Raw genomic sequence first — 16019 nt, 5'->3', positions numbered from 1 at the left:
CTGCTAATACTGACTGTGAACTTGGTCTAAAGCGAGCTCTGCTGGTGAGTTGCAGAGTGTGCAGATACCTCTTTCTTTCCTGAAAACATGCCCTTTTTTGATTTAAGGAACGAAAACCCTCCAATCAATGAAATAATCCCCATCCAAATTACATAATTTTTGTACGAGGGGCGCATTGTTAATTCTCCTTGCCAAAGACGCGTGACTTTAATATGATACCCCCTTAAGAAAAAAAAGATGCATTATTAATTAGTTTATGTCGCAACTGCAAGCAGTAGAGAAGCAAACATAAAAGGAGGCGGGAAAATAATAAAACTTTGTGAAATTTCCTTTTGCGTATTGATTCTAAGTGAACTCTCTCTAAAAGATTGTTTTAAGCTACTGTTTCCTTCCTTGAGAGAAGGAGAAGGTTGACAAATACAAATGCATAAACATAATACATACTGCTATTTTAATCTTTGCGTAACGATACCCTATTTAGATAAAGTGTGTATGATAACTACTTGCATCCCCCTTATTTTATGAAGGACTTATCTCTAGCAACAAAATAAAAAAAATATATGTTATGGTTTATTTAGTGGGTTCGCCTGTTTCACTCCCCCCCCCCCCACCCATTCCATCTGTAGCAAGACATACTGATGTGAACGGAATCTTTCAGCGTTTTATTACAACAATATCTTCCATTCCAGTAAACACATCGCGGTTATTAATGAAACCATTTCAGGAAGACTTAACAAGTTCTTTATTTCTACAAGGTCACGCTGCAGTCAAAACTTTACGGCTGAAAAATCCATGGCAGCGTATTTAGTAACAATATGTTTCTTTAGCTCATTAGTTGTCTCTGCTGAAATACAGTTAATTCCATGAACCTGAGTGCCAAGGGACTTCGAACAAAATAAAGAAATAAAACGTGAACGTGACGGAATTCCTGAGAGCATACGTGTGTTACTTTCTTTTAACAACCCTCATTTTTAGACTTCAAATATTCCATTTAACAATATCGCCAAGAGTCAGATAGGTGGATTAAATGCAACTAAAAAAGGCAACTAATCGGTTAAACACTTATGCAGCTTGCTAGATAGTCTGAAATGATACGTTAGGTCAGCATGTGGATAATATTATCACACATGTATTATGTTTATTTCAGGGAGCTGTATGGTAGTTTTTTTATGTTCATAAACAGAGGAATACTGCCACTCCCTTTTAAAGTTATTTGAAGATGTGATGAATGCCAAGTCAATTATCTTACTTTAATCATAAATAGTTACTCTCAACATTGCTCAACAGTCGCTCTTTCCCACCCACCTTCCCACCATCACCATCAACAACAACCCCAGATCCACTGAGAGGCCCCCGAGAAATTTGTCCCTGTCTCACATAATACAAAGATGCATACACTTTATAGATAAAAAAAAAAGGCCAACTACATCAAAATCCTTGTAACGTGCTCTTGATTTGATAAAGAATCCATTTGCTGAGGTTAGAGAAACTCCTATTCTGGCCAAAAGCAAACTAGCATAGATTGCAATTGAAGAACGTGGTGCCCTTTCGATGCCCTTAGCACAGAAGAAACGTAAGCACGTCGCATTCCAGGTTTTTTGGCGTCCATCTCTTTACCACTCACATCTTCTCATTTGTTTAACATTTATATTTTTTTCTTCACGATAAGGGAATTGTTGGCTGAACCGTACAGAAGCTGCTTTTAATTTCAACCACTGATTAATGAGATGGTATGTTAAAAGGCAGAGATATGTTACGTTAAAGCTCTCCATTAAACGCCTCAACTAAAACTTACCCAATGCTTTAATTTAAGAAAACAAAAGATTTTTCACTTATATCCGATTTCAAAATTGAACAGCAGCTTTTTAAATGAGAGTTCATTCACCGCATTTTCAGATTAAATATTGTCTTGTATAAAATTGAATTTATTGACAATTTGTGTTTCACAAACTGAACAGATTGCCTTTGTACTCCGTGTTATGTCTTTGCCAAGGGCCTTCTTGAAGAAGACTTTGTAAAAGGCATATCAAATAATGAACCGCTGATTTTGTTTTTAAAATGTATCTGTAATTGTTCACGTAAAATGGCAGCCTCAAACCATTGAAATAATGCTTCTGAAAGGCAAATACAGTTCTCCTCAGAAACTAGTTAAACTCCCACTCCTCTCTCTCTGTCTCTCTCTCTGTCTCTCTCTCTCTCTCTCTCTCTCTCTCTCTCTCTCTCTCTCTCCTCCCTCCCTCTCTCTCTCTCTCTCCCCCACACACATATATACACACCCCCTCCCTCCCTCCTACACCCTTAAGTATACACATGCAGTATACTACATGGAGAACGAAGGCCTTGTAGGAAATAGTAGGTACCTTACCGAGGAAATCTCAGTGCTCGGCACTTCTGGGGGAGCACCCTAAGCCATTCTGTATTGGTCCCCATAGAGTTGTTCTGCATTGCTCAAGGGTGTGCAGTTCCCATTTTAGATAGCACACATAGGTTTACTCCTTAACCTGACAGTATGCTCCTCCAACTTTTTGTCCAGTTTGGAGTGTAGAATGTTTTTTTTATATATAAATGAAACGTTTCCCCAAGTTCAGCAAATTATATCAAGTGCACAACTCTCTGAGTAATTTGAAACGAAATAACACATTACCACCAGGGTTTAGGAATGCATTCGCAAGGAAATCAATTGTAACTGTAATAAGTAATATGTAATGTTTGTCTGAATGGCACTCCAGCACTGACTGAAACTAAAGATCGTTTTGTCTTGTTATAAGAGGCCTTTAAGTGATCTGGACAGATGATATATTAAACTGTCATATTTAAATGTAAACTAATACAAAGGAAATTACAACAGATTGACGCGATTGACATGGCCGATCCGGAACTGTTGTATTGATACAGGGGCCGATTTCCTTTATTTACTGTTGGGTTTTTTATAGCACGTCGTAAAACGGACCTAATTGCAGTGGAATGTTTTGAGTGTAAGTTCTGGAGGGTAATTGCTTTCAACCTCTTTAAATGTGTAGTCAGTCGCCTATTATCTCTACTTCTTATAGTATAGGTTTGCTTTGACATTACAAACGAAAATGAAATATCCAAAGAAGTTAATGAATTTTGCTCTCAAAAAAAACTTTCGTTCTTCGGAAATACTGTTTTCAAGTATTCTTCCTTTGTTTATACGTGTAAGCCTTCATCTACATTCTAGACTAGCGGAAGCTTCAAAGAATAAAAAATCGGTCATAAACTTTATGGTTCGTCAGCCACTACTGTGGGAAGCCTGCAATTCACGAGAAAACAATGTTGGCGTTACAACAATTAAGAGTAAAAGTTGCAGTAACTCTTCTATTGGGCGTATTTCAGATGTTATGTTTTGAATAAATTTGGTGTTTCTTTCGCACATGTGCCTAAGTTTAGATCTTAAGGATGTTTTTCTTTGCAGTAGCATCCTTTGTTATATTACCCGTACTTCCATTCCTCAAAAGACTGATGATTGTCGCCATAAAAGTTTAAATTACGATTTCGAGGAGGGGGCTGGGGGAGGGGCGGTTTGCTTGGTTACGTGAAAGAATCATGTAATACAGTCTGTGTACCTTAAACAGCTCATGTGTGCAGACTGACTTTATTTTGGAACTCTTCAAACCACACTTACACCCTACTCATTAAAATATCAGTATCCCGTAAACTCCCGAATTGCTTGACAATGAATACATTTGAAACATATACTTTGTAACAAAACCAACAAGAGACTTGTCACAACAGCAGCAGAACACTCCCCTCAAACAAATCACAGATAAACACATTAAACACCACTTTCAGAGTTTGCGGAGCAAAAAAAAAATTCTGTCCACGGTATAAAGTACTGAACAATAACAGTAGCTTTCGGTAAGAATTAATCGTGCCTTGCAAAAACCTGTTACATTTTTAATGGAACACACACTCCTCCCTCAAAGTTTTTTTTCTTAATCTTTCATTTTTTTCACGACTTGACTTGTAAAAAAACAGAAGCTTCATTTGAACGCAAAAAGAAACTAATTCGTAGCTCACTCAGACTTCTTTCTCTGCCTCAGTGCACTCTGGGTGCCGCTCAAGGCCTGTCTTACTGGGCCAAATTTCTTGTTGAGAATTGCAACGATAATATTTCAACAGCATTTACCTTGTATTGCAAGAAAACACAACTTTCCTGTATACTGGAGTTGTGGAGCTGTGGATAGTCCTCTGAGCAAGAAGATTAGCCATTTGAGTGGCCTGCCTGCACACGCAATCTGCAAAGGAGCCAAATGAAGTCCAGCGTCAGTGAGATTATATGTTATGTAGAATATACTGTTCCATGTCAACTCCCCAAAACCATAAAACTTACTTTAATGACACCACGTGATTTTTTATAGCCAGTGAGGCTATCAGTCTGTGCTATGGATGATTTTACGATCTAATTCATAGACAAAACCCTATTCATTTGGCACCCAAATGTCATATAGCCGGAACTGAGGTGTATAAAAGTTTACTGTTTATAACTTTAAAGGACGAGCACTCACTCAGCAGAAAGGGTGAAAGTACTGATCCCCCCTTGCTGTCAGGAGCTAAGTGGTGACTTTTCTGCCCTGCTTTCACGCGGTAAGTGAAGTTAACTCTGTAAAGTGAAAATACCTGTTGGAAAAGGTTTACGCTACACTTTAGAATGGGGGAGTTGAGAGATCGTGGCTTAACGCCTACCTGCGGAACAAAAGTGGTTGAAATGCTTCAGGGTGCAATCTTTCCTCAGACCCACACTATAGAGTTTCAGAGAAATCAGGACTATGAAAAGGGTTTGTTCAATTGCAAGAACAGCAATGGCAGCAGCAAGGAAATTGGCGTTTTCGCAGGAGAAGTAAACGGTGCGCAAAATTCAGAGCGCAAGGATTGGGATTCAAGAGGCGTACGTATTCACTCCGAAATGCGTAAAAACACCAAATTACAATATAGCACCACGTTCAAATATTCACTGAACTAATTCCTACCGAATTCCGCCATTTGCAATAATCATAAATTTCGAAATGCATTTGTTAGAGACCCGTCTTTACAAGTTTGCGCAACTTGAAACCCTGTGGTTAACCAATCTGCAATATTTTCATCTAGAGCAAAGTTATAAGAATTATGCCAAACTTTTACTTTTTTGGACAAAAACTATGTTAAGCGTTTGTAGTGGAAACATTTTAATTCACAAGACAACAAACGCAAGAGAAATACTTATCTGGGAGTCTAAAGAGCAGGAAAGTTACTATAGAAACTTTATTTTAACTTCCAGTCAGTTTTAAAAACAAATACAAAAGCTCATCACTAATTTCTTAAACTGCCAGTCTTTTAGGCTTTATAGTTATCCTTTGTCACAAAAAAACATACACCGACGCTGCGCTAAGAGCCACTTATTGGAATTCGTGCAAAGTCATACAAAGGCACAGCATAGACATACAGTTCAAAGTCGCAATACCCTTCACAAAATTCACTGCTCACTAATAACACAGAATAGGTAGCATCTCAGTGATTTAACACTACGATATCAAATACAGAGGACGATGGTCTGAAATTAAATACGTATTGCAAGCTTGGAGCTATTTTGACATTTAGCAACACTAACACATACATACACTTTTTTGCAGAGTGCAACACATAATTACATTTTACTAGACGATTTTATACAGTTACTTCAAGTAATACCGCTTGTATTAATATAAATAAGTTAAAACAGCTATAATTCACAAGGCTATCCTATTCCTAGACAATATACTGTAAGCAATGACTTGTACAGGCAACAGTACGACCAGAAAGCAGACTAACGATGCAAAGATTGGAATACGGCAACATGGAAATGCTTTTCTTCATAGAAGTAACACGGGAAAAGAGTTTTGGAAGTCAGTACTGTATTGACATTATGCTAATTGGTCAGCTAGTGCCCAGTGCTTCTATTGATCAAGGGCGATATCCGCCTCCTGCAGCGGCCATGCTCATGCTTTTTAGCTTGTTATCTTTTTTCCATTTCATCCTCCTGTTTTGGAACCAGATCTTAATCTGTCTCTCGGTTAGGCAAAGGGCATGTGCAATTTCTATCCGTCGTCTCCGGGTCAGATATCTATTGAAGTGGAATTCTTTCTCCAGCTCCAGCGTTTGGTATCGGGTATAAGCCGTTCTGGCTCTTTTACCTTCTGGTCCTCCCATACTGTCTGTAACACACACACAGAAAAATGAATCCTTTGTTTAGTGCAATCAGTATAATGTGAAATACACTACAAAATAATAAACACAAGCTGAATGCAGAAGACTGAAATCTAAGCACCCGCTTGTCTACGTTAGCCTTTGCGCTCCTTCAATGCCTTAATAGCAAAATGACTTTAGAAACTTAACTGGAACAAAATGTTGAAGTCTCCACTTGGACGAATCTACCCCACTATTAACCACACCTTTTTCAGTCTAACAATTCTTATTTACCCACATATTATGATACGTAACTGGATACTAATATTATCCCACCCCGCAAATGGTTACAAATATAATTACAGCTTAAAATTATGACCCTTACGGAAATCTTAGCGTATATATTTAGCGTTTTGATTTACAGCGCGTAAAGTAATTTAAGATTCCACTAATGCAAGGATGAAAGAGGAGGGAGTTTACCGTGACTTATGTGCAGTTTTCGCATCCAGGGGTAAATTTGAGGCTGCTGCTGTGCTGTGCCTTGCCCGTTCTGTGAACTTGGAGGGTCGCTGCTTGCCGGGGTGTCATCCTCAGTACCAGGCGACGTGCCAACCCCATCTCTACTGATTTGACTGCTGCTGCTGCTGGAATTTGAGGAGGTAGTTGGGCTTGCTATGGAGTTTTTGATTCCGGGGTGGTTGTCACTGGCAGGCGGACTGACCACGGCGGAGCAGGGCAGAGGGTCAGGTGAAGGAGACTGAGTGGACGTGGCAGGTTGGTTGTACCTGGTGTCTGCCCCTGCTTCTGGTCCTGCTGCTGCTGCTGCTGCTGTTGTTGCTGCTGCTGCAGAGTAGCTTCGAGATCTTTCACTGGCATTAAAGTGGTTAGATGCTGGACGACTAATGCTGAGATCCATCCCATTGTAACCGTAGCCGTACCTGCTGGAATGCATCGTTGCAGAATCCCTGTATTGCTCGCTCACCGAGCTATGATCTCCATAATTATGTAACTGGTAGTCCGGGCCATTTGGATAGCGACCGCAGAATGAGTTTACAAAGTAAGAGCTCATTTGATTTTTTTATTTATTTATTTTTTACTTGATTTGTGGCTCTTGGTCGTTTGTGCGTCTAGCACCCTGCACAATTTATGATGAATTATGGAAATGACTGGGACATGTACTTCGTTCCCTCCTACGTAGGCACCCAAATATGGGGTACGACTTGAAATCACGTGCTTTTGTTGTCCAGTCGTAAATTCTCGCTGATGACCTCTAGAGGTAAATCCGTGCACTGTGGCTACAAATTGGAAGGTTGCGAGGAAGAAAGAAAGAGGGTGGCGCGCACGGGGGCGCGCCGGCGGCTCCCAGCACTGGCTTTGGGTTGTCCTTGCGCGCCACCCTCTGGAGACAGAGGCTATGCGACTGTAGTTGTGATGAACGGGAAAATCGGCCTCGGGTCGAATTAAGGCTACCACACATTTCAAACTTAACCATTACATTTCGTAGAATAAATCACATAAACCAATGAGAAGAGCATCTTTCAAAAAAGAATCTACGTCGCACAACAGTACATTTATTTAACCCACCAGAGATGTTGGGTTTTCTTAAGATAGAGCTGCTAGTGTTACAGATAGGACTCGACGTTTTCTTGTAACTGGCTTGTTTTGAAATTTTAAAAATTAGATTTAATTTTAGTTATGTGTTCTGTGATTTTCGTACGCTTCGGGTACCATCGCTGATTAGTTCAGGGGAGAAACGGTATCGTACAGCATCAAAATGCTAATTCTTTTAATCTGTTACGCCGTTTTAATTTTTTATTTTGTCTGCATAGCTCACAATGTTAGAGTTCTCCGTGTATCTGCGGAAATTTCGAAGCCACCCCGCACTTAAACTCTCAAGCCAATTTTCGCGTTCTTAAAACTCATGTCACGTATATTGAAGATGCGTTTAAATTTTTCCAATTTACTTTATTACATATTACATCCTAAACAGGGACCCCTTTTCGATTGGTATATAAACGTCGTTTTGTGCCCAATTTACGTGGAAATAATGTTTTTGCACAGCATTTTGCGTTGGTTCGATTAGTAAATGCTGTACATTATCTAACAAAAGGCAGCGCACTTTACAAATAGTCATCCACCTATTCAAAACATCAGCTTTGTGCAAGACCACTATTTCTAGGTTTGTTGTAATAAATATCATGAAGAACGTTTTACAATTTAAACGCGGCTCTAGCTACGTCTTTACTTGTGCATTTAGTGAAAATTGCCCTATTTAATGAACCCAGAAACCAAATAGTCATTCCTACCACGTATACAGTCCATTTTTTTCCTCTCTGAAACAAGGACATCTACCGATCAATTTCACAGTGCTAAGTTTCCTTTCACAGCTTATTTAATACAAAAAGTTTTCGGCAGCTTTTGTTAAAGGCTAAATTCTTACAAATTGGGCACCTTGCTTTTTATTTATATATTAATGTATATCTTAATATATATTTAAGACATTTTTATCCTCAAAACTTCAATTTAAAGCGAAAGCGTTACCAACCTAGCTTAGTTTATCGTACGAATGTCAGGATAAAAGGAAATATAATTGTTTTCTTTGTAAGGGAAAGAATGGCACGACCAGCCTGAATACTGTGCCCTCTTAATTATCTAAAAATAACAAAAATGGGGGCAAATTATGGACATATACAATGCAATATTTATCATTAGCAAATGGGCATATCTACTACGTTCATTTATTTGAAGACTGTCAAATTATACCTACGGAGCAAACTATCCATTGAAACAATTGGGTCATTATTTGTGGTGCAACCCATCACATAGTAACGACTAGAGAAGCAGAAACATTCACACTTCGCATTTATAAAACAATTAATCCTACACCGTATAATTATTGTATCCTATGGAATGCGAATTATTTGAACAATTCCTCTACCAATTATACATAGACACAAGCTCAAGAGGAGGAACAACGAAAACAAACAGATATACGATTATTTTTTTCTCTCTCTAAACTGTTTAGCAGAATGAGCACATTGTAACTCACTACCAAACAGAAAGGCCCAGGGTAACTTCCTTTGAATTTGCGCTCTTACTCCCCTGTTTTATCTTCTGCTTCTTCGCTGTTGGATTCTGTTGTGTTTAGAAGTTTGTTTTCCTTTTTCCATTTCATTCTCCTATTCTGGAACCAGATCTTTATCTGACGTTCTGTGAGGCAGAGTGCGTTGGCAATCTCTATCCGGCGGCGTCTAGTTAAATATCTGTTAAAGTGAAATTCTTTCTCCAGCTCAAGTGTTTGGAATCGTGTATAGGTCTGTCGTCCTCGACGCCCATGAGGCCCAAATACAGAACCTACATGGTGGAAACACAAACGTCAAAGAAATTCAAACCAGTAAAGTCATATTATCAAATCAACCATATTATTCAATTCCCCGATTCGACCCAGAGTGCCCCATTTAAACATTGTAATTAACATATGTAAGCACTCCTCTAGTAAAGTTGGAACAAAGTGTCTGTAGGCACTAAAATATACTCACTGGAACTTGAATTCATTCGTTGCATCCAAGGATAAATTGGAGTACTGTACTTCCGGTCGTTTCCTTCTTCACTCAAAATTTTGTTTTGCGCACAATCTGTTTTGTAATGTTGGTCTGAGGAAAAGAAGTCATCCTGGGGTCTATGCTTTCCACTACCGGATGGCGAGATACTGGCTAGATCCTTTTCAGGGTAGAAACAAGAAGCTCCATAATCATACGATGCACGATTGCAAGCTATTACTGAATTGGATTGTTGATAATAACAAGGTGAAGAGTAACTCTTATCCTGGAGGGTGGTTGCCCCATAGGAAGCTGGAAAGTGCCTTAGAGCATCATAGCCCGTTGTATAAAGTGGGATCTGTCCGAGGAAAGAGTCCTGGCCACTAGGCAGTGAAACAGGGAAACTGGGGTTCACAAAATACGAACTCATTTGCTCCACACTCTGTAGTAATATGATTTGTTATGTATTAGTACACAATGTGGTTTAGCTATTAGTAGTCATCGAGGTGGTTTGTTTCAGGATGGCCGAGCGCCAAAGCGACAGCAGCAAATATAACCAGCTGATCAGTGTCTGGCCAATAGAAAACGACTTTAGTTCAAAAAACTCCCTGGAGATCCGACGACTGTGCTAGCAAAGTTACAAACAACCAAATCAGTTCTGAACTATAACAGAGGTGGTTCTAATAGAATATTAGTGGCCCAATGAGAACCGTATTAGGTTACAGGATATAGTTATGCATGCATATTTCATATAGTCTAACACATGGAAAAATGGCTCTGCGTCACGTATTCAACAATAGCTCGATCAACAGTGATTAGAAGACAGATGAGAAAATAAGAAACAGAATAACAAATTATTATTTCAGTAAATGTGTTTTATATGTAGATGAACATTGTAATTTAGATAGGTAAATAACAGTTGTAAGAATAGATTTTTTTTCATTCAGTTCTCCATTTGGGCTTTTTCATTGTACAGGCATAATGTCCCTTTTTGTTAGCTTGTGTAGACTAGGGAAACATCTGAAATCAGTCTCTGGAATAGTGTTTCTCTGACTATTTTAAATGCGGTAAAGAACAACAGCGTCTGCAGCTAGTGGGATAAGAAACAGCAACAGTCCCCTGATTTCTGCTTTCAGTAAATTACCCCTGCTTAACAGAAAGGAAAGAACATAGCTTTAAGAGTGTGTATTCAGGGAGATGATTTATAGATTTAATTTTGATATTCTTGTAAAGAAAATCCCAACAGAAGAGCACAACGCCATATCTTAGCTTTGAAGGATTTCACAGTAATTGTGCGTGGGAGTGATTGTTATTGCATCAACACTCTTCATTAAAGCGTGCATGTATCTACATGTGCATTTGGTGTATAAACACTACAGTACTTCAAGAGAAAAGTGTTGAACAAAACGTTCACGGGGATTGTTCAAATGTCCAACCGATCTGCAAACATACAGGAGCTCGGATTTATACTTGATGTGTCTGCATATGGGCTCCCTTCCATCACAATGTTATTTTAATTGCACGCGATTGAAATTTGCTAATACTCCCCAAATCCCAAGTTCGATTTTCCATAATTGCACGCTGTTAAGGTTTTATCGACCATAAAATAGTGGAATGTTTCTTTTGCAATAATTAGGCATTTTTGAACATCTCGATGGAGTAATTTGTGTTTTGGAATAACCGAGTACTTACTGCGCCCTGAGCGCGGCATCAGATCGCAGTAAAAGGACGGAAACCAAGGGCTCCTTACCAAAGATCTCATTACCCCGTTAGATTTCTTTTCGTCAACAATAGTAATATAGAGATTGAAATATCTAAGCTGGAGTAAATAATGCATACATACATACATTGTGTCTGTTTATATATATTTAGTGGGGGTAATTTAAGTGATGTGGTAAATATAGTTACAGACCCTGTATCCGAACTCGAAACAAAGCAATTATAGGACAATGATTGTAAGTTACGGCGAGTCACAAACGCGGTTGGTTAGTAGTCGGACAATTTTACATCTTCGAATGTTATAATGTCTTTCTGGGGAGGATGATATTTTATTTATTGTAAGTTGTTAAAATACCTCGACAGGTTAATATTCAGTACTGAACCCTTATATCTGTCTTTCTTCTCTACATATAGACTGGCTTTATAAAAACAAACAGAATGCCTGCCGAAATCAAAATCTGTAGCTGTTGGAGGTGTGAGTATAAGTACAGCGGGACTGTGGAGGGAAATGAGCAAGACCACGCTAGTTCGAATCCTCTTAATGAAAGGCCGTCGCTCAGTAACTGCTCTGTAGTATTCTACCTTGTGTTGCAATACCTCATGTGTGCCTCCTCTTGCAATTGTACCTAAGATTTTAATAAATTTGAAATTATCTCATCCACGTTTGATCTGTTCTGCTCATGATTTGTTTTAGATATTATTTTCGGCTTTCGTTTATTCTTGCCTCAAGCATGACAGCAGGTTTTTGAAGACCCCCCCCCCCCCCACCACTACTACTGTACTCTTAAAAAAGGAAATTTTCACAAGTTGGTAAAGATAAAATATGACATTTTAAGATGGATTAAAGAGCTATGTGGTAACCTATATCCATTATTTTCCTATTAGGTGATATAGCTAATAACCACTTCACAATTGCTGCTGGACCATGATTTAGGAAAACAAGCCAATAAATATAATGAGAGCATGAACGCAGAATAGGGTAAATCTGAATCGAAGAGCTCAGCAAACATATTAAACAGTAACAGTTTCTTCTTGTCATTAAAACGGAAAACAACGCAGGCCAATTTAAATACTGCACTGCAGTTTTCGGCTCAGATTTTTAATTGGCATGCATCTGTTTAGAGGCAGAGTACTAATTAATTTTAACTCTGTTGCGACTTGCAACTAGATTGTAACTGGTCTGGGAAAGGTTAAAATATCATTCCGTTAGTCTTTCCGTTGACGTACTTGCATTTCCTTGCAAATAGCAAAACCTTCCCAAAGCTAATAATAACCAATATATTGCAAACTCATTCAGTTTAGAATTTAATGCTAGGAATTTTCGTACCTTTGAAGTTCATTTTTTCCATTAAAGTTATATTACCGTCAACGCAAAGATATGTAAATTAGATTTTATCATCTGGTTAATGAGAGGGAATTTTTTGGCAAAGACTTTTCGATCTGGGGGTGATTAAGTTTAGTACAATCTAGACAGTCGTAGCAGATGTAATTCCAGTCATAAATACCTTGCGCTTTTCTTGGCCTATTAGGTATATTTGGGGCCTTGGGTTGGCGCTTATAGTTAACGTAGAATGACATAATCACTGTCCCGACCAATAAATATTTTATAATATAATAACACTTAAACTCACGTTAAACCAAACATCGCATAATTTCTAAATAATACAATACAGGCCCTGAAACTGCGAAATTCGAGGCCGTGATTCAGGAAGGTATCCACCTGGCATTTTATGTTAGTTGTTGCTATGTTCACATCTCGTTAACATTCTGCGTTAAAAATATAAGTCAGGAAAAGAAGTCCCACCATCTCCCAATTATTTCTGTTAATTCCAACACATTCGAAAAAGTGGGCAGTTTAAATTGATTGGAGGTAGTGCTTGCAGACTCTTGATTATGCGGAGTTTTAAAATAAATTAAGCTCACAGTATTTATACAAAATTTGTCTGTCCACTGAATGTTCGATTGATCGAAAACATACTTTATATTCACTTATTTTAAAGCTCTGGATTAATTTAATTTTTCGCTCTTCTTTCGGTCCCACGCCTGTTTTAAAAAATCTCTTTGCCATCTTAAACACTAATTGTTAGTAACATTTAAGACTATTATTTAGAATTACACTGATTTATAGTAAACGGGGATATATTTCTCTCAGTTTTCATTAATTACAAACTCCTTATTAAATCTGATTTTCTATTCTTGCCACAACTATGTTCAAACTACGGTTGGCATAAATATTACAAGAGATCACATAAAGTTTAATACCTAATATAGGGACGATTTGTTGATGTACAAATATTCAAAATCATTACATGCTGCTACTGGTTTTCCAAACATGCACTTCACAAGGGTTATTATTCTTCTGCGCGCAATTGGACGATCAGAGCTAAAGCCGTTTAAAATTTAATACATTACTTTCGTGTAAATGAGCTTCGCCGAGCACTTGGATCGAATTCAGAACATTCGGACATTATGTAAGCAAAAATGATGATTACTGGACGAGTCCACAAAACAACTTACATAACGGTTAATTTGAGAACTGAACTCAACCATTTAATCAACAACGTATGACCAGAAAGAGACGCTGTGCTGCTCCGAGCGCAGGTTTTGTTCACACTCCAAACACAAGATGGCAGCATCGAGTCCAAAAACATAGCAAACATCAATATCCACACATTTTCACATTTTAAGTCAGACAACAGTGTTTCAGTGCCAGAAAGACAACCACCGCGCTAAGATCCAACAATAACAGGCACTTTTGTCTGCTCACACCCGAAATAGGTCGTCTTTGATGTTTCTTTACATTCATGATCAACATCAGCGCAGCAATAAACCTCTAATAATTACGGATGGCTTCTTCAAGTAAACGCCAGCAGAGAACGCTCATTACGTTGCTATCGGATAATTTCCAAAGAATTAACAGAAATATTATTTTAAAATAAAGTATCTAAAACTAAAATTATTAATTAATAAAAGACGATTCAAAACAAATTATCAATTCATTGGTGCAAGAAAGCCGTCGCAATCACTGCAAGCGGCACCTTATTTTAAACTTAAGTAGATCTACGTTTCTCACTCTATAAAGTGTGCAACAGCCGTGGTTAAAATAAAGCAGAATTGTAACCATACGGTATCTTCTTGAAAACAATACCGATCAAGCAATATCTTTCACTTCTTTAGATGTGTTCTGTGTTTTCCCCCTGAAACACTTTGAACCAATAAGCCGGAGTCGATCAGTTGAACCAGAACATACCACGTCAATAGTATTATTCACACTCTTTTTTAACAAAAGCATACTTCACAATTTCAAAGAATAAAGCAGCCTCTGACAACACTCAAATTGTTTAAAAAAATGCATAACCAAGTGATATTTGGAATTGGTTATTCCGAAGGTCGTTGACCCTTTTACACAGTAGACTTTAACTTTGACAAATTAAGAATTTTAGAAAGCAGGTTTTAGCATAATATCTTTAAAAGGTTTTTTTTACGGAATTGCTAGGTGACGAATGGGGAGAGGGCCTTACCTTGTCGCCGAATCGATCTCTCGGGCTGGCTTTCCCGGGCACTGCGCAGGCCGTGCGGAGGGTTGACTCAGCCCCATTGAGAGTGTGTTGCAGAGTCCGCGTTAGTTTGACAGCTGTCCGTTCAGATCCAACCCGGGCCAATTGCTCTCGCATTCCGCCAGCGGCGTTTAGTGACGACTTGCAGGAAACTGCCCTGCGGATAGCAGCCGGCTCTTTTTAGTCCAATGCTCCACCTTCTGTGGAGGAATTCGTGGTTGCCTGCCATGAGATCTGTGCTGAAAGCTTGGATGCATTGAAGCTCCATGGACAATAATCAGTGCGCTGGGAGGGGGAAAAAAAGAACAAAATATGCGGCGAAAATAAAAGCCTCCAAGCTCTCACATCCGAACCAAGACGCGTTTAGCACAAGAATGCAGCTCTATAGTCGCAAGGGAAATTATAAAAAGTTCATGTTCACGGTTACTCTCCACATGACTTTCAGCGGCCAATGGAAAAACCGAACAACTCGTAAAGTTCTATTGCAAAGTTGTAAATTTTCATAAAACAACAACGGATTTATGACATTTCCCCATGACTATTAGGAGGCAGGTCCTAGACGCCATTTTTAACAAAGAGACAAGTTAAAATTGCGAAATTATAAAAGATTTTTTCCGCAGTTTAAATATATTTTTCCAGTTTCCGAAGACAAGTTATCATGATAGTAATATTCGTCTCTAATATGTGGGATTTTTTTTACAGGATAATACTGTTACCGCACCCAGGCTCTTATTAAGGCGCATCAAGTCGGTGTTAATGTTTAATCGAAGCTTTCCATTCCTATTTTCCTCCCCAGTTTTCCATTTTATTTAAGTATGGTGCCGTTTGAAACTGAACCCCAGCTCGTTCATACCGTGTGACACAACTTCAGGTCGCACTGCCGCACTGCATCCATAACGTATATAGATGCACTTGCCCGAAAATTCGTTCAAAGGTCGCCGATGACAGAGGACTCGGCTCTTCACCCCACTTCTTATTTGTCTTTATACTGAGTCCGAGTACAATGTTGCTTCATTTTTAAAAAAGTTTTCTTCCAATGTTCCCA

At 38.6% G+C, this 16019-nt stretch overlaps 3 protein-coding genes across 6 annotated transcripts in view; all 3 read right to left on the bottom strand.

Annotated features, from left to right (window-relative positions):
• Positions 1–15077, bottom strand: part of LOC132378282 (homeobox protein Hox-A3) — a 43725-nt gene extending 28648 nt beyond the window's left edge. The window contains exon 1 of one of the 3 annotated variants that reach the window (XM_059945074.1): positions 14939–15077. The gene's annotated coding sequence lies outside the window, so the exon portion shown is untranslated. Of the gene's footprint in view, positions 1–4147; positions 4285–14938 lie in introns of those variants that run through there. The other 2 variants (XM_059945070.1, XM_059945069.1) reach the window with 2 other exon arrangements.
• Positions 5938–9216, bottom strand: LOC132378284 (homeobox protein Hox-A5). The gene is made up of 2 exons (XM_059945076.1): positions 6640–9216; positions 5938–6188 (listed from the first exon to the last, which is right to left on the bottom strand). Exons 1-2 carry the CDS (start codon positions 7226–7228, stop codon positions 5938–5940), a joined length of 840 nt encoding a protein of 279 aa, XP_059801059.1. The 5' UTR covers positions 7229–9216.
• LOC132378287 (homeobox protein Hox-A6) lies at positions 9005–15076 on the bottom strand. 2 transcript variants are annotated; one of them, XM_059945079.1, is made up of 3 exons: positions 14939–15076; positions 9699–10321; positions 9005–9513 (listed from the first exon to the last, which is right to left on the bottom strand). In XM_059945079.1, the coding sequence occupies exons 2-3, from the start codon at positions 10126–10128 to the stop codon at positions 9254–9256; spliced, it is 690 nt and encodes a 229-aa protein (XP_059801062.1). In that variant the 5' UTR covers positions 10129–10321; positions 14939–15076; the 3' UTR covers positions 9005–9253. The 2 variants fall into 2 exon arrangements, with proteins under 2 accessions (XP_059801062.1, XP_059801061.1); XM_059945078.1 differs by lacking the exon at positions 14939–15076 and having other exon boundaries at positions 9699–11834.
• Positions 15078–16019: the final 942 nt, after the last annotated feature.

Source organism: Hypanus sabinus, chromosome 20 (assembly GCF_030144855.1).
Source record: "Hypanus sabinus isolate sHypSab1 chromosome 20, sHypSab1.hap1, whole genome shotgun sequence".
Lineage (NCBI taxonomy): Eukaryota > Metazoa > Chordata > Chondrichthyes > Myliobatiformes > Dasyatidae > Hypanus > Hypanus sabinus.
The sequence above is the reverse complement of the archived record's forward strand: the minus strand, read 5'-3'. Positions and strand labels throughout refer to the sequence as shown.

Coding starts and splice junctions, on each gene's coding strand:
- LOC132378284 (XM_059945076.1), bottom strand. CDS start 7,228: ATGAGCTCTTACTTTGTAAACTCATTCTGCGGTCGCTATCCAAATGGC. Junction 6,189..6,639: donor AAAACTGCACATAAGTCACG/GTAAACTCCCTC, acceptor TGTGTGTTACAG/ACAGTATGGGAGGACCAGAA.
- LOC132378287 (XM_059945079.1), bottom strand. CDS start 10,128: ATGAGTTCGTATTTTGTGAACCCCAGTTTCCCTGTTTCACTGCCTAGT. Junction 9,514..9,698: donor ACGAATGAATTCAAGTTCCA/GTGAGTATATTT, acceptor TCCACCATGTAG/GTTCTGTATTTGGGCCTCAT.